The sequence below is a fragment of the Pan troglodytes genome, chromosome 14 (assembly GCF_028858775.2).
Source record: "Pan troglodytes isolate AG18354 chromosome 14, NHGRI_mPanTro3-v2.0_pri, whole genome shotgun sequence".
In the NCBI taxonomy this organism is placed as follows: domain Eukaryota; kingdom Metazoa; phylum Chordata; class Mammalia; order Primates; family Hominidae; genus Pan; species Pan troglodytes.
Genome location: NC_072412.2, coordinates 112,758,488 through 112,778,422, shown reverse-complemented (window position 1 = coordinate 112,778,422; position 19,935 = coordinate 112,758,488). Strand labels below are relative to the sequence as shown.

At 37.7% G+C, this 19,935-nt stretch overlaps 1 protein-coding gene across 3 annotated transcripts in view; it reads left to right on the top strand.

Moving 5' to 3' along the window:
* Positions 1–19,935, top strand: part of NALF1 (NALCN channel auxiliary factor 1) — an 860,969-nt gene that overhangs the window by 684,072 nt on the left and 156,962 nt on the right. Inside the window, exons 3-4 of one of the 3 annotated variants that reach the window (XM_063792313.1) lie at positions 6,866–6,911; positions 8,652–10,765. The exons of 1 other annotated variant lie outside the window; for it this stretch is intronic. In XM_063792313.1, coding sequence (XP_063648383.1) covers positions 6,866–6,888 — 23 coding nt within the window. In that variant the 3' untranslated portion in view covers positions 6,889–6,911; positions 8,652–10,765. Of the gene's footprint in view, positions 1–6,865; positions 6,912–8,651; positions 10,766–19,935 lie in introns of those variants that run through there. One more of the 3 variants, XM_063792311.1, reaches the window with a different exon arrangement.

Here is a 19,935-nt window from a genome sequence, read left to right as displayed (position 1 = left end):
GAATAATTGTTCTGAGCTGTGAAAAATAAGGACTTTTTGGTAAGTGGCTTTGACTAATTGAAAAACAAAAAAAATGATTTAAAATAGATGTTCTTTAAAGCCCCTCCTAATAATAAATTCTGTTCTATATTTTATTTTTAAAGTTTTGTGGATACATAGTAGGTGTATATATTTATGGGGTACATGAGATATTTTGATACAGGCATATAATGCATAATAATCTCATCAGGCTAAATGGTGTATCCTCAAAATATGAGCTTATTTGAAAATAGAGTCTTTGTACATGTAATTCATTAAGTTAAAATGAGGCCATACTAGATTGCGGTGGGCCTGGGATCCAGTATACTGGTGTGTTATAAGAACAGCAAAGACACCGAGATATGTAGGGAAGGCCACGTGGGGACAGAAGGAGCAGCTGGAATGATGCCTGCCAGCCAAGAAGCTCCAGGAATGGGTGGTAGCCACCAGTGACTGGGAAGGGCCCAGGAAGAATCCTCCCCTTGAGCCCCAGAGGGAGCATAGCCCTGCCCACACCTGGATCTCAGACTTTCAGCCTCCAGAACTCAGAAAATACTTTTCTGTCGTGTTATTTTTTTAGTTTTCAAAACATTTTTAACTTTTGTGGGTACATAATAGGTATAACATTATTGAGATATCTTGATACACGCATAAGATGTGTAATAAACACATCAGGATAAATGGGTTACCCACCCCCTCAAGCATTTATTCTTTCTTTATGTTACAAACAATCCAATTATACTCTTTTAGTTAAACTGTACAATACATCATTGTTGACTGTAGTTACCCTGTTGTATTAACAAATACTAGATCTTACTCATTCTATCTAACTATATTTTTGCACTCATTAGCCATCCCCACTACCAACCCCCCACTACCCTTCCCAGCCTATAGTAAACATTATTCTATTTTCTATCTCCATGAGTTCAATTGTTTTAATTTTTTAGCTCTCACAAGTAGGTGAGAACATACAAAGTTTTTCTTTCTGTGCCTGGCTTATTTCACTTAACATAATGACCTCCAGTTCCATCTATGTTGTGAATGACCAGGATCTCATTCTTTTTTATGGCTGAATATACTGCATGGTGTATATGTACCACATTTTCTCTACCCATTTATCTGTCAATGGACGCTTAGGTTGCTTCCAAATCTTGGCTATTGCGAATAGTGCCACAATACACGTGGGAGTGCAGGTATCTCTTCCGTATCCTGATCTCCTTTCTGTGGACACTGGCACTAGGATTCATGGATCATATGGTAGCTCTATTTTTAGTTTTTTTTGTTTGTTTGTTTTTTGTTTTTTGAGACAGAGTCTCACTCTGTGACCCAGGCTGGAGTGCAGTGGCGGGATCTCGGCTCACTGCAAGCTCTGCCTCCCGGGTTCACACCATTGTCCTGACTCAGCCTCCCGAGTAGCTGCAAGTACAGGTGCCCACCACCATGCCCGGCTAAATTTTTTTGTATTTTTAGTAGAGACAGGGTTTCACGGTGTAAACCAGAATGGTCTCGATCTCCTGACCTCGTGATCCGCCCGCCTCAACCTGCCAAAGTGCTGGGATTACATGCGTGAGCCACTGCGCCTGGCTTATTTTTAGTTTTCTGAGGAACCTCCATACTTTTCTCCATAGTGACTGTACTACTTTTCATTCCCACAAACAGTGTTCCCTTTTCCCCACAACCTCACCAGCATTTGTTATTGCCTGTCTTTTGGATAAAAGCCATTTTAACTGTGGTGAGATGATATTTCATTGTAGCTTTGATTTGCATTTCTCTGATGATCAATTGTGTTGAGCACTTTTTCATATACCTGTTTGCCATTTGTATGTCTCCTTTTGAGAAATGTCTATTCAGATCTTTTGCCAATTTTTAAATTGAATTATTAGATGTTTTCCTATGGAATTGTTTCAGCCCCTTATGTATTCTGCTTATTAAGCCCTTTCCAAATGAGTATTTTTCAAATGTTTTCTTCCATTCTGTGGGCTGTCTCTTCATTTTGTTGATTATTTTCTTTGCTATGCAGAAACGTTTTAACTTGGTGTGATCCCATTTGTCCATTTTTGCTTTGGTTGCCTGTGCTTGTAGAGTATTACTCAAGAAATACTCAAGAAATGCAATAGGGATTGCATTGAATCTGTAGCTTGCTTTGGGTAGTATGGACATTTTAACAATACTGATTCTTCCAATCCATGAACATGGAATATCTTTCCATTTTTTTGTGTCCTCTTTCTTTCATCAATGTTGCATAGTTTTTACTGTAGAGATCTTTCACTTTTTTAGTTAAGTCATAGATATTTTCTTTTATTTGTAGCTATCATAAATGGGATAACTTTCTTTATTTCTTTTTCAGATTTTTCACTGTTGACATATAGAAATGTTACCGATTTTTGTATGTTGATGTTGTATCTTGTAACTTTACTGAATTTGTTTATTAGTTCTAACAGTTTTTTGGTGGAGTTTTTAGTTTTTCCCATATATAAAATTATGACATTTGGGGCTGGATGATAATTAATATAAGAAAAATAAAAATAAATTTAAATAAATTTAAAAACAAAATTATATCATCTGCAGCAAAGAATAATTTGACTTATTCTTTTCCAATAAGTCAAATTGAATGCTCTTCTTTCTCTTGCCTGATTCCTCTAGGTAGGAATTCCCCTGATAATGAATTCTGATTTTACTATTTATCTCTACTTACAACATGAGTAATTAATATTATTTGAGATTTTCTTACCTGCCATGCACTGGTCTAAACAATTTATGTGTATTATTATTTTTTTTTTTAATTTTTTTTGAGATGGAGTCTCACTCTGTTGCCCAGGCTGGAGTGCAGTGGCGCCATCTCGGCTCACTGCAAGCTCCGCCTCCCGGGTTCACGCCATTCTCCTGCCTCAGCCTCCTGAGCAGCTGGGACTACAGGCGCCTGCCACCACGCCTGGCTAATTTTTTGTATTTTTAGTAGAGATGGGGTTTCACCGTGTTAGCCAGGATGGTCTCGATCTCCTGACCTCGTGATCTGCCTGCCTCGACCTCCCAAAGTGCTGGGATTACAGGCATGAGCCACCGCATCCAGCCCATGTGTATTATTTAATTCTCAAAAAAAAAAAAAAAAACTCTGTGAGGTTGGTACTGTAATGTCAAACAGCAGGTAATGATTCACTTGAGATTTCAAATAGAACAGCTTATAAGCAAAATATATCAGAACCACATTTCACTACCTGGAAAATTTGCTTTTGTTTTTTCCTAATGCTAATTAGTGCAATTGTACTTGTTTGTGCAAGGAGGTTCTTGTTTGAGAAATTATTTTTGTTTGGAAATATGTTTTTATAATTTCTTCAATGCTGAGGAAAAGGTCATTTCTGTAGGTAGGCTTTCCTAGGAAATTTGTCCCAGCAGGTTGTGTGCAGGTGGTTTTTGCGGGAGAACTCTCAAGCATGCTACCTATGAGGGGGTGAAGAAGGAGAAATTTGGTAGAGGGAAAAAAATCTGAAGCTGGGATGGCCCTTGAGAGATGCCTTGACTTGAGTCAAGTGGGCCCAGCCTTGGGACCTGTACATCGTTAGGAGGCTGCCTAGGGCCTGAGAAATAGGTCAAGACTGCTAACTTCAACCAAGGGCAGTGTCCGGGAGGAATGCAGGGTGAAACCATCTGTAGGTAGCACTGCCAACTGGAGGAGTCTGTGCCCCCAGGTCCCAAGGGTGTCATTGATCTGCTTATGTGACCTACTGACTCTATATAAGGCAAAGAAATAATGGCCTTAGAAGGCTGCATGTCCTTGCTTATTCAGAAATGCATTTGACAGAGAAAAAGGCATCTGTCAGAATTCAAGTCAGAGAAGAATGATGTAGAAAAAAGAGCTGGAAAATTTTCTAGGGAGTCCCAACCAAAAAGACATTGTTTTATGGCATAAATCCAAAAGAATCAAAGAATAGGTAAGGAGACAATAATCAAAACCTCTTAGAAATTAGAAAGTTGATGCATGCTAACAGATTTGCTGAAACTTAGAAAAAGTAATATGAAGTAGCAGAGAGGAAACAGAGTCAGTTCGATTTACATCCAGAGTCAGGTGTTGACAACACGAGATGCAATGGAAGAAAGAGCAAAATAAGGAAGACTGGGTGGAAGTCAGTTTTAAGAGACAGTCAGGTCCCCAAATCCCATTCCCTACTCCCATCCCAGAGACTGGGGGCATATTTCTTCCTGGAGGGAACTTTTTCTTTTTGAGATGATAAAGAAAAGGTTGGGCTGGGCGCGGTGGCTCACACCTGTAATCCCAGCACTTTGGGAGGCCGAGGTGGGCAGATCACGAGGTCAGGAGATCGAGACCATCCTGGCTAACACGGTGAAACCCCGTCTCTACTAAAAATATAAAAAATTAGCCGGGCGTGGTGGCGGGCGCCTGTAGTCTCAGCTACTCGGGAGGCTGAGGGAGGAGAATGGCGTGAACCCGGAAGGCGGAGCTTGCAGTGAGCCGAGATCGCGCCACTGCACTCCAGCCTGGGCCACAGAGCGAGACTCCGTCTCAAAAAAAAAAAAAAGAAAAAGAAAAGATTGTTGATCTGAGCAACAGTAGGAGGAGTTCAGGGCGGGAGACCACTCTGACCACCAGGATTCAATGCACAACTCCATCCTGAAGTTGAGACTCCCCCAGCCACATCCTGCTTCTCCCTCCTGCTCCCTGGCCTTCTGCTTCCTGGATGGATATTGGATAGACTTTTCTGGGAAGTCTGATCAACCTAAAGACAGAATTTCAAAAGTTCCTCCATCCTGGCCGGGCACGGTGGCTCAAGCCTGTATTCCCAGCACTCTGGGAGGCCGAGGCGGGTGGATCACGAGGTCAAGAGATCAAGACCATCCTGGCCAACATGGTGAAACCCTGTCTCTACTAAAAATACAAAAAAATTAGCCAGGTGTGTTGGCGGGAGCCTGTAGTTCCAGCTACTGGGGAGGCTGAGGCAGGTGAATCACTTGAACCCGGGAGGCAGAGCTTGCAGTGAGCTGAGATTGCACCACCGCGCTCCAGCCTGGCGACAGAGCGAGACTCTGTCTCCAAAAAAATAAATAAATAAAAATAAAAATAAAAGTTTCTCCATTCTAACAGTTCAGGCATGTCATCTCACGTGCAGCTCACAGGCCGCAGCCCTCCTTAGGTGCCCAGACTTCCTGTGCTTTTTATTTTGTGCAGACAACTAGGAATGCATGGTGTTTCCATGAGAAGAACAAGGGACAAACAAACACAAAAGGGTGGCAACACAGAGAAAATGGAGGGAATTTATTCAGGGAGGGAATGAAACACAACAAATAAGCGTACCCCAAATATCTCAGAGTGAGAAAAACATAAACATGGTAACCATAAAATAAGAACAGTTGCTTCAAAAAGCAACATTCGGATAACACAAAGGAGCTCTTGGAACTTGATCCTAGGGAAAAAAGCAAAATTCAGTGAAATTATGTCACATGAAAACTCACCAAATTCCCCTGAAAGCAGAGTTAAGGGATGAAGTAATATGAAATATTAACAGCAGAGGTAAGAAAATTAAAGGACAAGTTCTGAAGGTCCAACAGCCAAACATAGGTCCAGTGCTTGAATAAATCTGAAGAACGATCATTTCTAAATTAGAATTCCATACCCAGCCAAACCATCAATTAAATATGAGGTAGAATAAACACACTTTAAGGCATATGGCATCTTGGAAATTCGCCCTCATGAGCTTTTCCTACTGAAGACACTAGAGGTTGTAAACCCTCAAAAGGAGAAAGAAGGGGATGAGGCACAGGATACAGGGAACAGGGGATCCAGCACTGCAGTGCACAGAGCCGTGGAGACTCATCAGGCATGACGGCAACCAGTCCAGATGGTGGGAGGCTGCAGGAGATATTTCTTCAGAAAAGAACTGATAGAACACTTGATGCAACTGAAAGAACTGGCAATGCATTTGGGTTGAATGAGTTAGAAGAGGGAAAATAACAAGACAAGTATTATCTGTAGAAAAAAAAACGAGTGGTATAGGGATAGAAAATTGGACTTTACTACATGGTTGAGCTAAGAATTACATTTATGTCATCCTTATACTGTAAATGGAACAGCAGGGATCAAAGTTACTATTTATGGAGGAATGGGTGAGGGTTTGGTGGGAAGCATGTTTGCTGGAGGGAGGAGGAGAATAAATGTTTTATCTCCACACTTCCTGAGGGGAATCTACAGATAATGCTAAAAATGAAAAATCAAGAAGAGCATAAAACATGTTATTCTCAGAAATGCAGCTAAATACAAAGCAGCTGAAAGATATGCAAATATTTGCCTTTGAGAAAGAAGAATTTGAGATGTGGGAGGTGGAGGATTTTTTTTGTTATTTTGTAAAATACTCTGTGGAATTATTTTATCTTAATATAGATGCATGTTATTCATAAATTTGAGTAAAAACTTGTTAAAAAGATGGACAGGAGAGAAAAAAGAAAGAATATTAATTGTGCCAGACAAAAAGAAGGGTTCATTTATTGGCCTGAATGAACTGCTTCCATTTTTTTTTCTGCGATGACTGTAGCTGTAGATCAGCAAACCAGTTTCTGAGCAACTTTGGAAGAGCTTCTTATTTACCTAACATTGTTAAATATATTCTGATTATTAGCATTCTAAAATGTTGATCTAAAGGACTTCTAGATTTCTATTTTTATAATCTTATTGTAAACTCATTTTGTTGTAGAATGTAGTATTGGAAACGTATATTTCAATAAATGATTAGTCTAGCAGTGAGATATCTTATGTGAAAAAAGAAAATATCATACAATAAAAATGTCAGAGCTGAAGACCTCATTAATTCAGTTTTGTTTTTTTTTATATTCTACCTAGGCGAAGGTGAAGTTTACCTTTGAATGCCTAAGAAGAAATGAATATTGTAAGCATCATTATAAGGATATTGTTCATTTCTTTAAAAGAAACTGAAGATTGAAGTGTATATTATTTGAGATTATTTTTAATTAAATAAATAGGTATACTGAGTTTATTCATGCAATAAATGCTCATTAAGTATTTTGCTCAGGCATTCTGCTACATATTGGGAATACAAAATTAAGAATGTATAGTTTATGCTTTTAAATTGACAGATAAGTAAGAAAATTGAAATTAAAATGAGCAATTGTGATTACAAGAAAAATAAGAATAATTGCTATAATTAAGAGTTAAGCAAAATGCTAATAGCCCAGGGGTATGAGTACAAGCTTCATACAGGGAGTTTCACTTGAACCGCATTTGAAGGATAAATGAGAAGTATGTAGAGGAATTGGTGGAGGACATTTTAGGAAGAAACAGTAGCTTGGCGAGTGATACAGGCTTGGGTGCTCTGGGAAGAGCCAATGCTTCAGGATTGCGGGAACACTGAGCAGTGAGCCTGGAGAGAGAGGAAAGACCTTTAGATTTTATTGTTTAGGTTGAAGTAATGAGATACCATTGATAACTATTGTTATTCACAGCAGCCCAAATTTTCATGTTATTTCTATGTGCTGGGCACTGAACCAAGCATGTGACATGAAAAATCTCATGTAATCCTTACAACAACTCTACTATTATCCCCATTTTTAAGTTTTTCAAGCATGACATTAATATGACAAAATTTGTGTAGAAAGTTCATTCTAACACCCATGGATAAATGGTTCAGTCAAGTAGAAAAAAAATACACTATGACTTATATAGCTTGCATAAAAATATTCTATGTAATACAGCAAGGTAAAGGATTGGAAAGATTGTAGATACACAGTTGTTTTATTCTTTTCACCACTTCCAAAGTTTTAAAATATGCAATTGTCAATTTTAAAATAAGAACAATGTGTGTTATCAGAGGAAGAAGACAAAAAGGGAAGGAAGAGTTTCAGCAAGGAGGAAAAAAGGGAAGAGAGAACAAGAGAAGCGGAGAGAGACAGACAATTCCTGATAGGCACAATTGGAGGACAGATCAAATGAGAAGATGAACAGCAGAGAGACTCCTTCTGTGATGGTCCCAGCAAAAGATAATGAAGCCTCAACTGAGGCAGACTTCTGTAGAAAGCAAATGGAGAAAATGGAGAAAAATAAGAGAAATGTTTAGAAAATAAATCAAAATGACCCGATCACCCATTGGACATATAGATGGTTTTGCCCATTCTCCCAGAGAGGGGGAGAGAAGACTTGATGAGGCTTCTGAGAGGAAACGATGATAACATGGTTCCTAGAGCTATGACGTTATGATGTGTTGCTTATTTCACTCAGCATAACTAGCTAATGTCAGTTTACGCAGTGCATCAATTGGTCACATTCCTGTGAAAGAAGAAAGGATGACTGCATGTACTTGATCTCCAAGTTGATCCGGAACCTCAAGTTCTGATTTTGACTTAATGAAATCTTCTATTCTGTATTCCCAACAACCCAGAACTTTCATGGTATGACTGGCAGGAATATAAAAGAACAACTTGAGGAATCTAACAATACTGGTTTGAGACCATGGGTGACTCTTTATCCAATTGTATTGACTTGATTTTCCTTTAAATAAATGTCTAATTGCCTGTCAGATTTTGTGGGTTAGAATGTTAAAGCAACAGCTTCACTCTACTATGTCACAAATGTATTTCCTTCCTGCTGACACTCTACTTCCTTCTTCCTACAGGGCTTTATGAAACCTTTCTAACCAATGATGAACCAGAATGCTGTGACGTCAGGAGAGAAGAAAAATCAAATAACCCATCCAAAGGGACCGTAGAGAAAAGTGGCTCCTGTCACAGGACATCGCTCACAGTGTCATCAGCAACAAGACTGTGCAACAGCAGACTCAAGCTGTGTGTTCTTGTACTGATTCTATTACACACAGTGCTCACAGCCTCGGCAGCACAGAACACAACCGGACTGAGCTTTGGAGGCATCAACACGCTGGAAGAAAACTCAACCAATGAGGAGTAACGGAAGGACGAGTGTCACCACAGCAGCAGCTGGCCCGCCGTGAAAAATGGCAACTGCTGTCTCATGTAACAGAAACTGGGTGCTTTTACCCTCGAATTACTTATTGCAAGGCCTTTAGGGTAAAATTTAAACAGATGGGCCTGAATCCAAACAAGGACACAACCACAGCTTTTTATTGACTAAAAGGCTGGAAAGTGACTTTAAATTTCTCACACCATTTTATACACTGTGTTTTAATGTTTGGAGGTTTTATTTGCTTTCGTTTTGGTTTGGGATTATTTGTTTGTTTATTTTTTGCACTTGTTAATACAGGATTTATTTTGGGGGATGGTTTCTCAGAGGTAAACTAAGTCTTTTCACTGTCTCTATCTCTCTATATATTTCTAGTCATTGTGTGTGTTCATCAGATAGTTCTGTCTTTATGTCCTGTCAGCTTCTATTAGAGGAATGATTGCTATGACCTCATGGTATAGCAAAAAACAACAACAAAAAAAGAATAAAAAATAAAAAAGACAAAAAAAAGAAAACAACAAAAAATAAAAATAAAAAAAATCCCTAAGTCTCCCTTCTACCCACAGAACCAACACCCTTCCCGGCCTTTCCTTTCCCTCGCCCTCTTCTCGTCCCCTAAGCAAACAACATCCGCTTGCTTCTGTCTGTGTAACCACAGTGAATGGGTGTGCACGCTTGGTGGGCCTCTGAGCCCCTGTTGCACAAACCTGAAACAGAGCAGAGCCAAGGGGGCCTGACAGGAGTTCCTTTTTAGCTGAACAAACAAGTGCTCTCCATAATAGGTGGAATCAGACAGTTAACACATTTTTATGTTGAAAACAAAATAAAAGGAAAAAAAAAAAAAAACTATCATGAACTGTATTGCTCCAGTTCCCATCCCCAAGTGGCCCAGCCCTTTCCTGCTGGTCCAGTTGGACAGGAGCAGCTATCTAGAATCAGGATGCGGGGAGTGAGGAAGTTTTTCCTTTGACAATGAAGGTGGGCTTTCATTGTGATTTTTGTTCTGTTGCAGTAATATAGGAGCACATTTTGGCCATTGTAATTACAGGGAACAAAGGGATTGCGGACACATATCTGGACTTCTTTTCCTCCCTTATTGTTGTGGAAGAGACACTAGAAATGCTCAAACACCTGCAATATACAGAATATACACAATTTTATTCAAGTATTTCCCTAACATATGGTTTAAAATTATTCCAGGTATACAGTGTATGCAGTTCTGCATTATCACAGAGGAACAACTTCTTTTTTAAAAAATAAATAGGTCAGCCATTTTTATTAACGTGCAAAAACTTTATCACTCTAACATGCTCTAGGTAGTTGAGGAAAAGAGGTCTGATCACTGTTTGTATTTTATTTTCTTTGTGGGAACATTTCACCTGCTGAGTGTACATGAATTTGCTTTCTATAAAAGGCTTTTATGAGTTTACAGTAGAATCGGTGGAAGGAAGAGTTAATAAGGGCTGTTTTTAAAAAAACAAACAAACAAAACAAATAATTAAAAAAAACATTTTACATTCCTTCCTATTCTCTAACTACACTTGGGAAGTGCACTTCAGATAAGTTTGCAGTGTGACTGAGAGATGAAGGAAATCCATAGAAAAGGTCCTCTTAGTGAACAAAATTTAGTTCTTAACTTTATAGCTATGAAATTTCCCCGGGCATTTGTTTTTGTTCAAACAGACTTTAACCTCTGCATCATACTTAACCCTGCGACATGCGTACAGTATGCATATTTTGTTTTGAAAAAAAAATGTTTCGTTCCAGTCTGTTAAGAATATTCAAAAATAATAAAGGTATTGCTTAATAAAATTGCTAGAATTGTTTAGCAGTACATGCACAATATTTTACTAGATTCTTTGTTTTAATAGTGTTTTGTTGAGACTGAAAATCCTAAAATGGTCTGCGCAAATACAAAAAAAAGAAAACACCAAAAATGCAAAATTCTCCCGTTTTTGTTCCTTTTTAAAAATTTTTTTTTCTGCAAATGCAAATACATTCACATATGGACAGACACATACACATAGGCATCATATGTTAATGTATGGAAACATGGTGCTTTTCTGGGGACACAAGCTGAGGAAGTGAATGGCTCGGGGGAGACACATTAATTGCATGGAATTGTTGACTGTGAAACACTTGTAGGAATGAGCACTTTGGTATCCCTAAGCAGTGGTGGAATACAGATTTCAGTGGCACTGAGGGGACGAGAAGCAGAGGAATTGAGGCTGCAAGTGATTCCTGAGGAAGAGCTCACAGGGTGATTTTATTCAGATGACTTCTAAGGGAATGGCTAGGAAGGAGTCTGTTCTGACCTTTATCTACCTCTGCTGTGGTAAGGCCACTCCATGTGCCATCTCACCATCTCTTCAGCGTTCCTCATGCTGCTTCTCCCCCTGCCATAGGCGTTTCCATTCTTGCAGGAAAAAATGCAAGTGCAAATTCCACTCACTTTTATTGGTATGACAATACATTATTCTTTCTAAACACTTAGCAAAATGACGAAAAGCAGTATTCCTTAAAATATAGGTTTTCATTTTCTCAATATATTTTGAACTGATTAAAGTTCTTCACAAATACAAGAGGATCAGAAGGTTCCACTTACCCGTGTTTTAGCGTTTGTTTGGAGATAATGCCAACCAAAAGGTGGAAAACTAAAACCACCATTGCTTTACATAAGAGGTACACCCTGCCCCCCCACCCAAAAAAAAACACAGCTTTGAAAGTTGGGAGAAACACTGCAGTCTTCATTGTAAATATAAAGTGATAATTTAGGTGAGGAAGGAACGGTAAGGAGGGAAGGGGAATGAGTCCTTTCTCCCCATCAAGTCAGCCAGCATTGGAATAGTCTCTAATTCTGGCGGAATATTTTTTTTTTCATGTTCATCTATTCTTATTACAGGAGAATGATTTCAGTGCCTAGTATTTATTATTGTAAGTGTGTAACCACTTTCCCGCAATATTATTTCCACTGGACATGTTGAAGCAAAGCAGCTTCTTCTGGGGTCAGCCAGAGGATCCAAATAGGCAACGACTCCTTTCCCAAGCTCAGAAACAATCACTGATGATGCAGATTTCACTACATCCGTTAATTCTTTGTAGTAGTTTTCCTGGCACACACTTGAGCATGCTTAAGGTTGTGCATATGTTCATTTTGAACAAATAAGTTCAGCCCCTGCTCCTTTGTAATCATCATCTTGTTTAGTTTTTCCTGTAGAGGATGTCTACCGTATACTGGCTAATGAACTACAATATTAAAATAATTATTTCTGCAAGCAAGTTGAAAACCAAGAAAACAATATTTGTTTCTTAAATGTATGGCATAGATTTCCCTGTTTATTATTCTTTTTATCTGCAATAGAGAAATTTCAGTTTCTGGAATATGTTGGTACTGCTAAGCTAAATGGCAAATAACATAGAGTTCAATGTCATTCTTTATTGCATTTACATTTGGTGATACGTTATATTGAACTTTTCTTGCATTAAAAAGATAGTATTTTTCCCCTCTCTCACAAGGCAGTAAGTGAAAGTTGTTCTTTTAAATGGCATCATTACAAAAAGTAATTTGGTTTCTTACCAATAAATTGGTACCTTAGGTACTAGAACCTGTAATCATTAAAACAAAAGAAAATAGGCAGATAGCAGAAACAAAAGAATGACAGGAAAGAAGGAAGGAAAGAGGGGAGTGAGGGAGGGAGGGAAGAAGGGAGGGATAGAGTGAGGGAATGAGGGGAAAAGGAGGTTTCATATGAATGAATAAGTACATACTTTTTTCCGGGGGAAAAAATGTAAATGAAATAAGCAATTGGATGCCAGACCCATGTGCCAAATACCTGAATTGGCATATGGTATTTGATATCTGAACAACATCAAAAACGTTAATCAGTCTGAAGCATGATTTACATTCTTTCTCAGTAACAATGACATTTACAATTTTCCTGCTACTCAAAGCATTAAATCAACACAGAACTGAAAGCTGCATTTTGTTTTATTTATTTAGAACTGCAGTCAGGTATTTAATTTCTTTTCTGTGTGTTTGTTTGTTTTTTGAGATGGCATCTTGCTCTGTTGCTCAAGCTGGAATGCAGCGGCAAGATCTCTGCTCACTGCAACCTCCGCTTCCTGGGTTCAAGCGATTCTCCTGCCTCAAGCCTCTCGAGTAGCGGGGACTACAGGCTTGTGCCACCACGCCTGGCTAATTTGTGTATTTTTAGTAGAGACGTGGTGTCGCCATGTTGGCCAGGCTAGTCTTGAACTCCTGACCTTGGGTGATCCGCCGATTAGGCCTCCAAAAGTGTTGAGATTACAGGCGTGAGATACCACACCCAGCCAGGTATTTAATTTCATAAGTATGCATATGCATATATGAGGAGTTAGGGTTATATACTATGGCATATCTTTAGAGAGATATAAAGATACACACACACACACACACACACACACACACACACATATCGCTTGCAAATAAAACTTCAACCAAAACATTATGTAGTCCATAACAGCACATGTATACCATAATGATGAATGATCCTACTTGTTTGTCAAAGTTAGAGCAGCATGGTCATTTAAAAACCATACCTACTTTGACAAGGGAAACAGACTCTCAAAATATCTCCATTAATGAAGAAATCACAATTTTGAAACAGGCAGAATCTCCATCTTCCAAGCTTTAACAATGTTTATAAAAAACCTAATATAGCAGGTAGGTATTGGGTGACAATGAATAAAAAGACTTTCAGTGGTGGGGGGAAGGAAAATAACTAAGTGTAGTTTTCAAGCAGTCTTCATGACATTTATAAGAACTATCAAACTGCTACAAATTCTAGAAATTCTCCAAATAATGAGAAAATGTATAGATAATCTTCTTAGCCTTGGAATAAAACTTAAGGCATGAAACAAAATATGAACTATGGTTTTTATTCTTGAGATACTGTACTTCAGGGCTATGTTTACCGCAGACAAGACATTCAGATTAAACTCAGAAGAAAATCACCTGGTTATTTTGTCCTGGGTCACACAGGTAGGTAATGCAAATGATGGAACTCAAGCATCTTCTGATTACAAATTACACAAGCTGGCTCTGAGGCACAGTGGGATCCCTAGGTCTCAGACACACTTGAAGAGTTGAATGGGTTTTCTCCATACTCCAAGATATTTGTAAAATCACTCAATCTTAAATGAAAAAATCAAAATGATCAGGAAGATCTAGCGAATGTCTCAGAGTTCGTTTGTCATGTTACATTTTGTTCCATGACTTTGCTGTGTTATTCAATATTTTGGAGGTAAAGGAGAAGAGGGTCTATGGGAATATTTTAATAAAATATAGATTTTTAATTTTTATTTTTAATGTGGAGAAAAGGCACAGGATCTCAGGGCAAAGCCATGGTTTAGGTATGAGCTTTGGCTCCAGGTGACACAGGGAGGTCAATGATGTATTTGTACGTGACACCTCATGCAAGAAGAATACTTCGTGGCAACATTGGAGGCTTAAAAGAGAGAAGTAATATAAATGTGCCTGGACAAAACAGGTGCTCAGTAGTAGTTCGTTATCATGACTATTCATTCACAAAGTGAAACTGGATTGGCTTGCTCATAGGGACTGCTCCTGGAAGTTGTTCAGAGTTTCTGAATTTCTTTGGCTTATCTCTTAATTACATTTTTTTTAACAACACCTCACATCCTTAAGCTAGCAGACTGACCATCAATAGATTTTCAATACAGTTTGAAAGTGTTAACATATATTACAGAACTAAAGTGAGCTCTGATGACTTTTAATATAAACAGCGTTGGCTATTTTCGATTTCCACTCCCAAAAGGCTGCTACTGACAAGCAAAAGTTAAAGGCAGCTACACAAATTGAGGTGGTTCTACAAGCAAGTGTAAATTGATCAACAGTGGTAGTAGAAATAATGATGCAACTTCAAAGTGGTTGTTTAAGGCACTCATAGATCAAAAAATATATATAAATATTTAATGCCTCTGAATTCCTTAAAAAAACTATAGTAATTTTAAACACCAAAAGCAATGGCAACAAAAGCCAAAATTGACAAATGGGATCTAATTAAACTAAAGAGCTTCTGCACAGCAAAAGAAACTACCATCAGAGTGAACAGGCAACCTAGAACATCGGAGAAAATTTTCGCAACCTACTCATCTGACAAAGGGCTAATATCCAGAATCTACAATGAACGCAAACAAATTTACAAGAAAAAAACAAACAACCCCATCAAAAAGTGGGCGAAGGACATGAACAGACACTTCTCAAAAGAAGACATTTATGCAGCCAAAAAACACATGAAAAAATGCTCATCATCACTGGCCATCAGGGAAATGCAAATCAAAACCACTATGAGATATCATCTCACACCAGTTAGAATGGCAATCATTAAAAAGTCAGGAAACAACAGGTGCTGGAGAGGATGTGGAGAAATAGGAACACTTTTACACTGTTGGTGGGACTGTAAACTAGTTCAACCATTGTGGAAGTCAGTGTGGCGATTCCTCAGGGATCTAGAACTAGAAATACCATTTGACCCAGCCATCCCATTACTGGGTATATACCCAAATGACTATAAATCATGCTGCTATAAAGACACATGCACACGTATGTTTATTGCGGCATTATTCACAATAGCAAAGACTTGGAACCAACCCAAATGTCCAACAATGATAGACTGGATTAAGAAAATGTAAACGTGAAAATGTTTAAATTGGAACATTTATTATGAAAATTGATTAAACTGAATTAATATATCTTTTAATTAACACTATAATTATTATAGAATGAAATAACAGTGAAAAAGTTAGAAAACCTGTTCAGTTTTTGATGAAGTATATGGAAATAGATTAAGCAGGGCTCTTGAGTAAATTATTCCATCGATTTGTATCTATTTAGGTAGGTGAGAGGTGCATAGAATCAGTAGCGAGAAGGATCAGTGAAATAAATTTACAACCTCAGTTAAGACCAGGTAATGAGCATTGATCTATGAATACAGACTTTATTCAGTGACTATTTCCCCTAAAACTCCCAGCTCACCGCAGCACTGCTGCTTCAAGATTCCAGCTATTGGCGTGCTAGCCAAGTAGAAGGTCATTTTTACCGAAACGCAAATTTCAACTTATGGCCATTTTCTACTGACCATTTCACGGCAAAATGGATAAAACAATAGGAAATATAAACTACAGCAAAAGTTAAAGCTCTATATGGACGTTAAAAGAAAATCTCTTGCTTTCTTTTTCTTCCTTTTTCTCTTGTTTTCTTTTTCTACCTTTTTCTCCATATGGCATTTATTTTCATATCATGATAAGCATTCTCATGTTTGCACTTAATTTTCCTTATTTCTATTTTTCTTAGATTTGTTGATGTTGTGTGGCATATTAAAAGTAGGAAGGAATGTATAAACTCATGTATTATTTTTAAGTTGTTTTTCTGAATGTACTCAAGTACTTTTTTATGTGAATATGAACACGGAATAAAAGTACTAAAACCAGTTAATTATGAGACACTAAGAATGTGGAAAGGAACATTCCGGAGTATATTAGTAGCTAAAGAAATGCCTTGGATCTTAAATTTCAACTTCTAAAATTATTAAAATACAAATATTAAAAAGATATAGAGGCCACTGCTAAAGTTTGTTTATGCCTTATTTCTTCGGTTGCCTAGATTATTCATTTTAGGTGAATTTGCTTTTTCTGTCACCGTGGTTATGTTAACCCAACTGATTCATCCAAAACGGAATTGGCTAAACTCCTTTATGCACATATTTATATTAGGGCTGATCATTTTGCTCATTGAGTTTCAAAAAATTATCCAGAGGACTGCGAAGTTTTCATCGCTTTACTTAATTTCTTTTTCGCTTGTGTCATTTTTATTTCTTACTCTTGACTATATCTCTATACGGTTTGAAGTAACAGGGCAGAAAGTTAAGCTAATAATTTCTGCTGATTTGATGATTCATCAGTTTGACAAAAAGACCAGTGGGCCACCATTAGGAACTGAAGGCAACTGAAATGACATGGCTTAGTCTTGCTGGAATCTTAGCTTGAAAGTTGAACATCTACTCCACAATGCCACGAGATCAGTTCATGATATCATTTGCTGACGCACTTGCCAAGAATTTCATTATTTAGAAAAAGCAGAATTAACATTTTTATCTATTATTTTTCTTTTCTTTCTTTAATCTGAAAGGCATTCAGAGGCTGTCAGTAAATAAAATCTATCAGGAACAAAATCATTTTCAAAATTTTTAAACATGATTTATTCTTGATGCAAATCTTATTGTTCTACAATTCTATGCAAGTCAAGTTGAGCTAAAGCATTTTTCTTTAATTCAATTTTCTTTCTTCTGAAATGTGATACAGTAAAATCAGGTTTTGAATATGTACAAACACATCAGGATGATTATTATACTTACATAAGTAAAATATATGTAAAATATTCTCATATCTTTACCATATTTAGAGTCTAATATTTGTTAGATTTTTGTGTGTGCATTTTTCCTTTCCCCTTCAGAAAACATAGTTTTTTATTTAATTCATGTGATTTTTCTATAGCTTTCTGGGTCTCATCAAATTTCACATGAAACTATGCAGAGTCATATTTATGTTAAGGAAGACATGCAATTAAAACCCTACCCATTTGTTTTGTTAGTCCCAACACGTATCAAACAAAAAACTTATGTTGTTAGATGTAGATTTGATTATCTCCCTTTATTTATTTGGGTCTCTCTCTCTCCCCGCCCCACCGTCTCTCTCACTCTCACTCTCTCTCTCTCACTTTCTCTCTGATCTCTTTTCCTTTCAACTCAGCTTGCAGGAATGGATCTCATTTGAAATGAGCTGCACTGGTGTCAGCATGGTTGTTTAACCATGTAAACTATCTCATGATGCTTAGAATTGAAGAGAAGCTTAAACGATTGTGTCAGAAAAATATCTTAAAATACACAAAACACATTAAATATATTATTAGAAAAAGTTTAGCTGTGCAACAAAGACCTTTAATTTCAACTAAAAGCTGATGCAGTAATGTATTACAATGACCCAAAAAGAAATATTCTTTTCAAAATGACTTAGGGAAGCTATCAGAGTTTGTGGGAAAAACGCTAAGGTAATACTTTCCTAAGAACAAATGTAAAGCTGCAAACAATGACTTTGAATTTTTCAAGATTAGCAGTTTGGAATTACATGTATTTTAACAAAATATAGAAAATTTACTTTCAAATCTTGGCTTTAAAAAAATCGTGTTTCAGGCCGGGCGCGGTGGCTCATGCCTGTAATCCCAGCACTTTGGGAGTCTGAGGAGGGCGGATCACAAGGTCAGGAGATTGAGACCATCCTGGCTAACACGGTGAAACCCCGTCTTTACTAAAAATACAAAAAATTAGCCGAGCGTGGTGGCGGGTGCCCGTAGTCCCAGCTACTCGGGAGGCTGAGGCAGGAGAATGGCGTGAACCCGGGAGGCAGAGCTTGCAGTAAGCCAAGATCACACCACTGCACTCCAGCCTGGGCAACAGAGCGAGACTCCGTCTCAAAAAAAAAAAAAAAATCATGTTTCAACTGAAATGGATATTTATTATCTGCAAAAGTCCATTTTGTTGCATATATTGTTTAAAATAATTCTTAAGAAATTGTTACCTTTCTATTTCTATGGAGAACTAACACCTTAATACAAATCTAGCCCACTTTTCCAAGACACAACATCCCCCACAATGCCACTGAGTTTGTGTTTACCTGAATACTTTCAAATGACAGCTGATCCTTGAATAACATGGGTTTGAACTGCATGAGTTCTCTTCTATGAAGATTTTCTTTACCTCTGCCATCCCTGAGACAGCAAAACCAACCCCTCCTCATCTTCCTCCTTCAAAGCCTACTCAACATTTGAAGATGATGAAGACGAAGGCCTTCCTGATGACTTCATATGACTTTCCCTTAATAAATAGTAAATATACTTTTCCTTCCTTATGATTTTTTTCATACCATTTTCTCTTCTCTAGCTTACTTTATTGTGAGAACACAATTCATAAGCATATAAAAGGCAGTATAGCAAGATCCCATCTCTAAAAATAAAAATTAAAAAAAAAAAATTAGCCTGGCAAAGGGGCAGGCACTTGTGGTCCCAGCTAACAGAGAGGCTGAGATGGGAAGATTCCTCGAGCCCAGAAGTCTGAGATTGCAGTGATGGCACCACTGCACTCCAGCCTAGGTGACCGTATGTGTTCATTGATTATTTCTGTTATCAGTAAGGCATCTAGTCAACAGCAGGCTATTAGTGGTTAAGTTTTGGGGGAGTCAAAATTATACATGAATTTTCAACTGTTCAGAGGTCAGAGCCCCTAACTCCCAGATTTTTCAAGGACTATCTGTATATACAATTGTAGCACTGCTGCTATAAATGTGCAGATATATTTTAAATGATCTAAGGCTAACAAAAACATATTCAGCAGTTTTTTTAATTTTAAGAATAATCTATTCAGAATGTGTATCCCTGTGCAATTAATTACAAATAGCTAAAATCTTGCAAAATATTTAATGTATCAAATCAGCATCTGATTTCATTTATAGAAATAAAAGACTAGTTTTCTCCCTTCTTTTACCCACTAACTTGGCTAATTAATTTTCTACTTTTCCCTCAAACTTTTCTCAAAGGTGGGTATGAAGGGAAAACTTGTTTTTGTGACACTAGAGAGAAATTGATGAAGCCTGGGCACAACGTTATTTGTCTCCCTGTCACAAAGTTGCAGGTGAGCTGGCCATTCATCACCTGGTACACAGCACACCTCGTCTTGACCAAAGAGCACCTTTCTTCATCAGAGAAGCTGTGCTATTGAGAGCACTGGGAACCAGGTCTGAATTGGAACAAGAGGCAGAAAAGCAGAATGATGTTTCTTTCTAAAATCATATAATAAACACCAATAAAATTTCTGAATAGTAGTAACGTGTCTTTTGTTATTCAAAGTAGTATTATATAGCTTTTCCTCTTC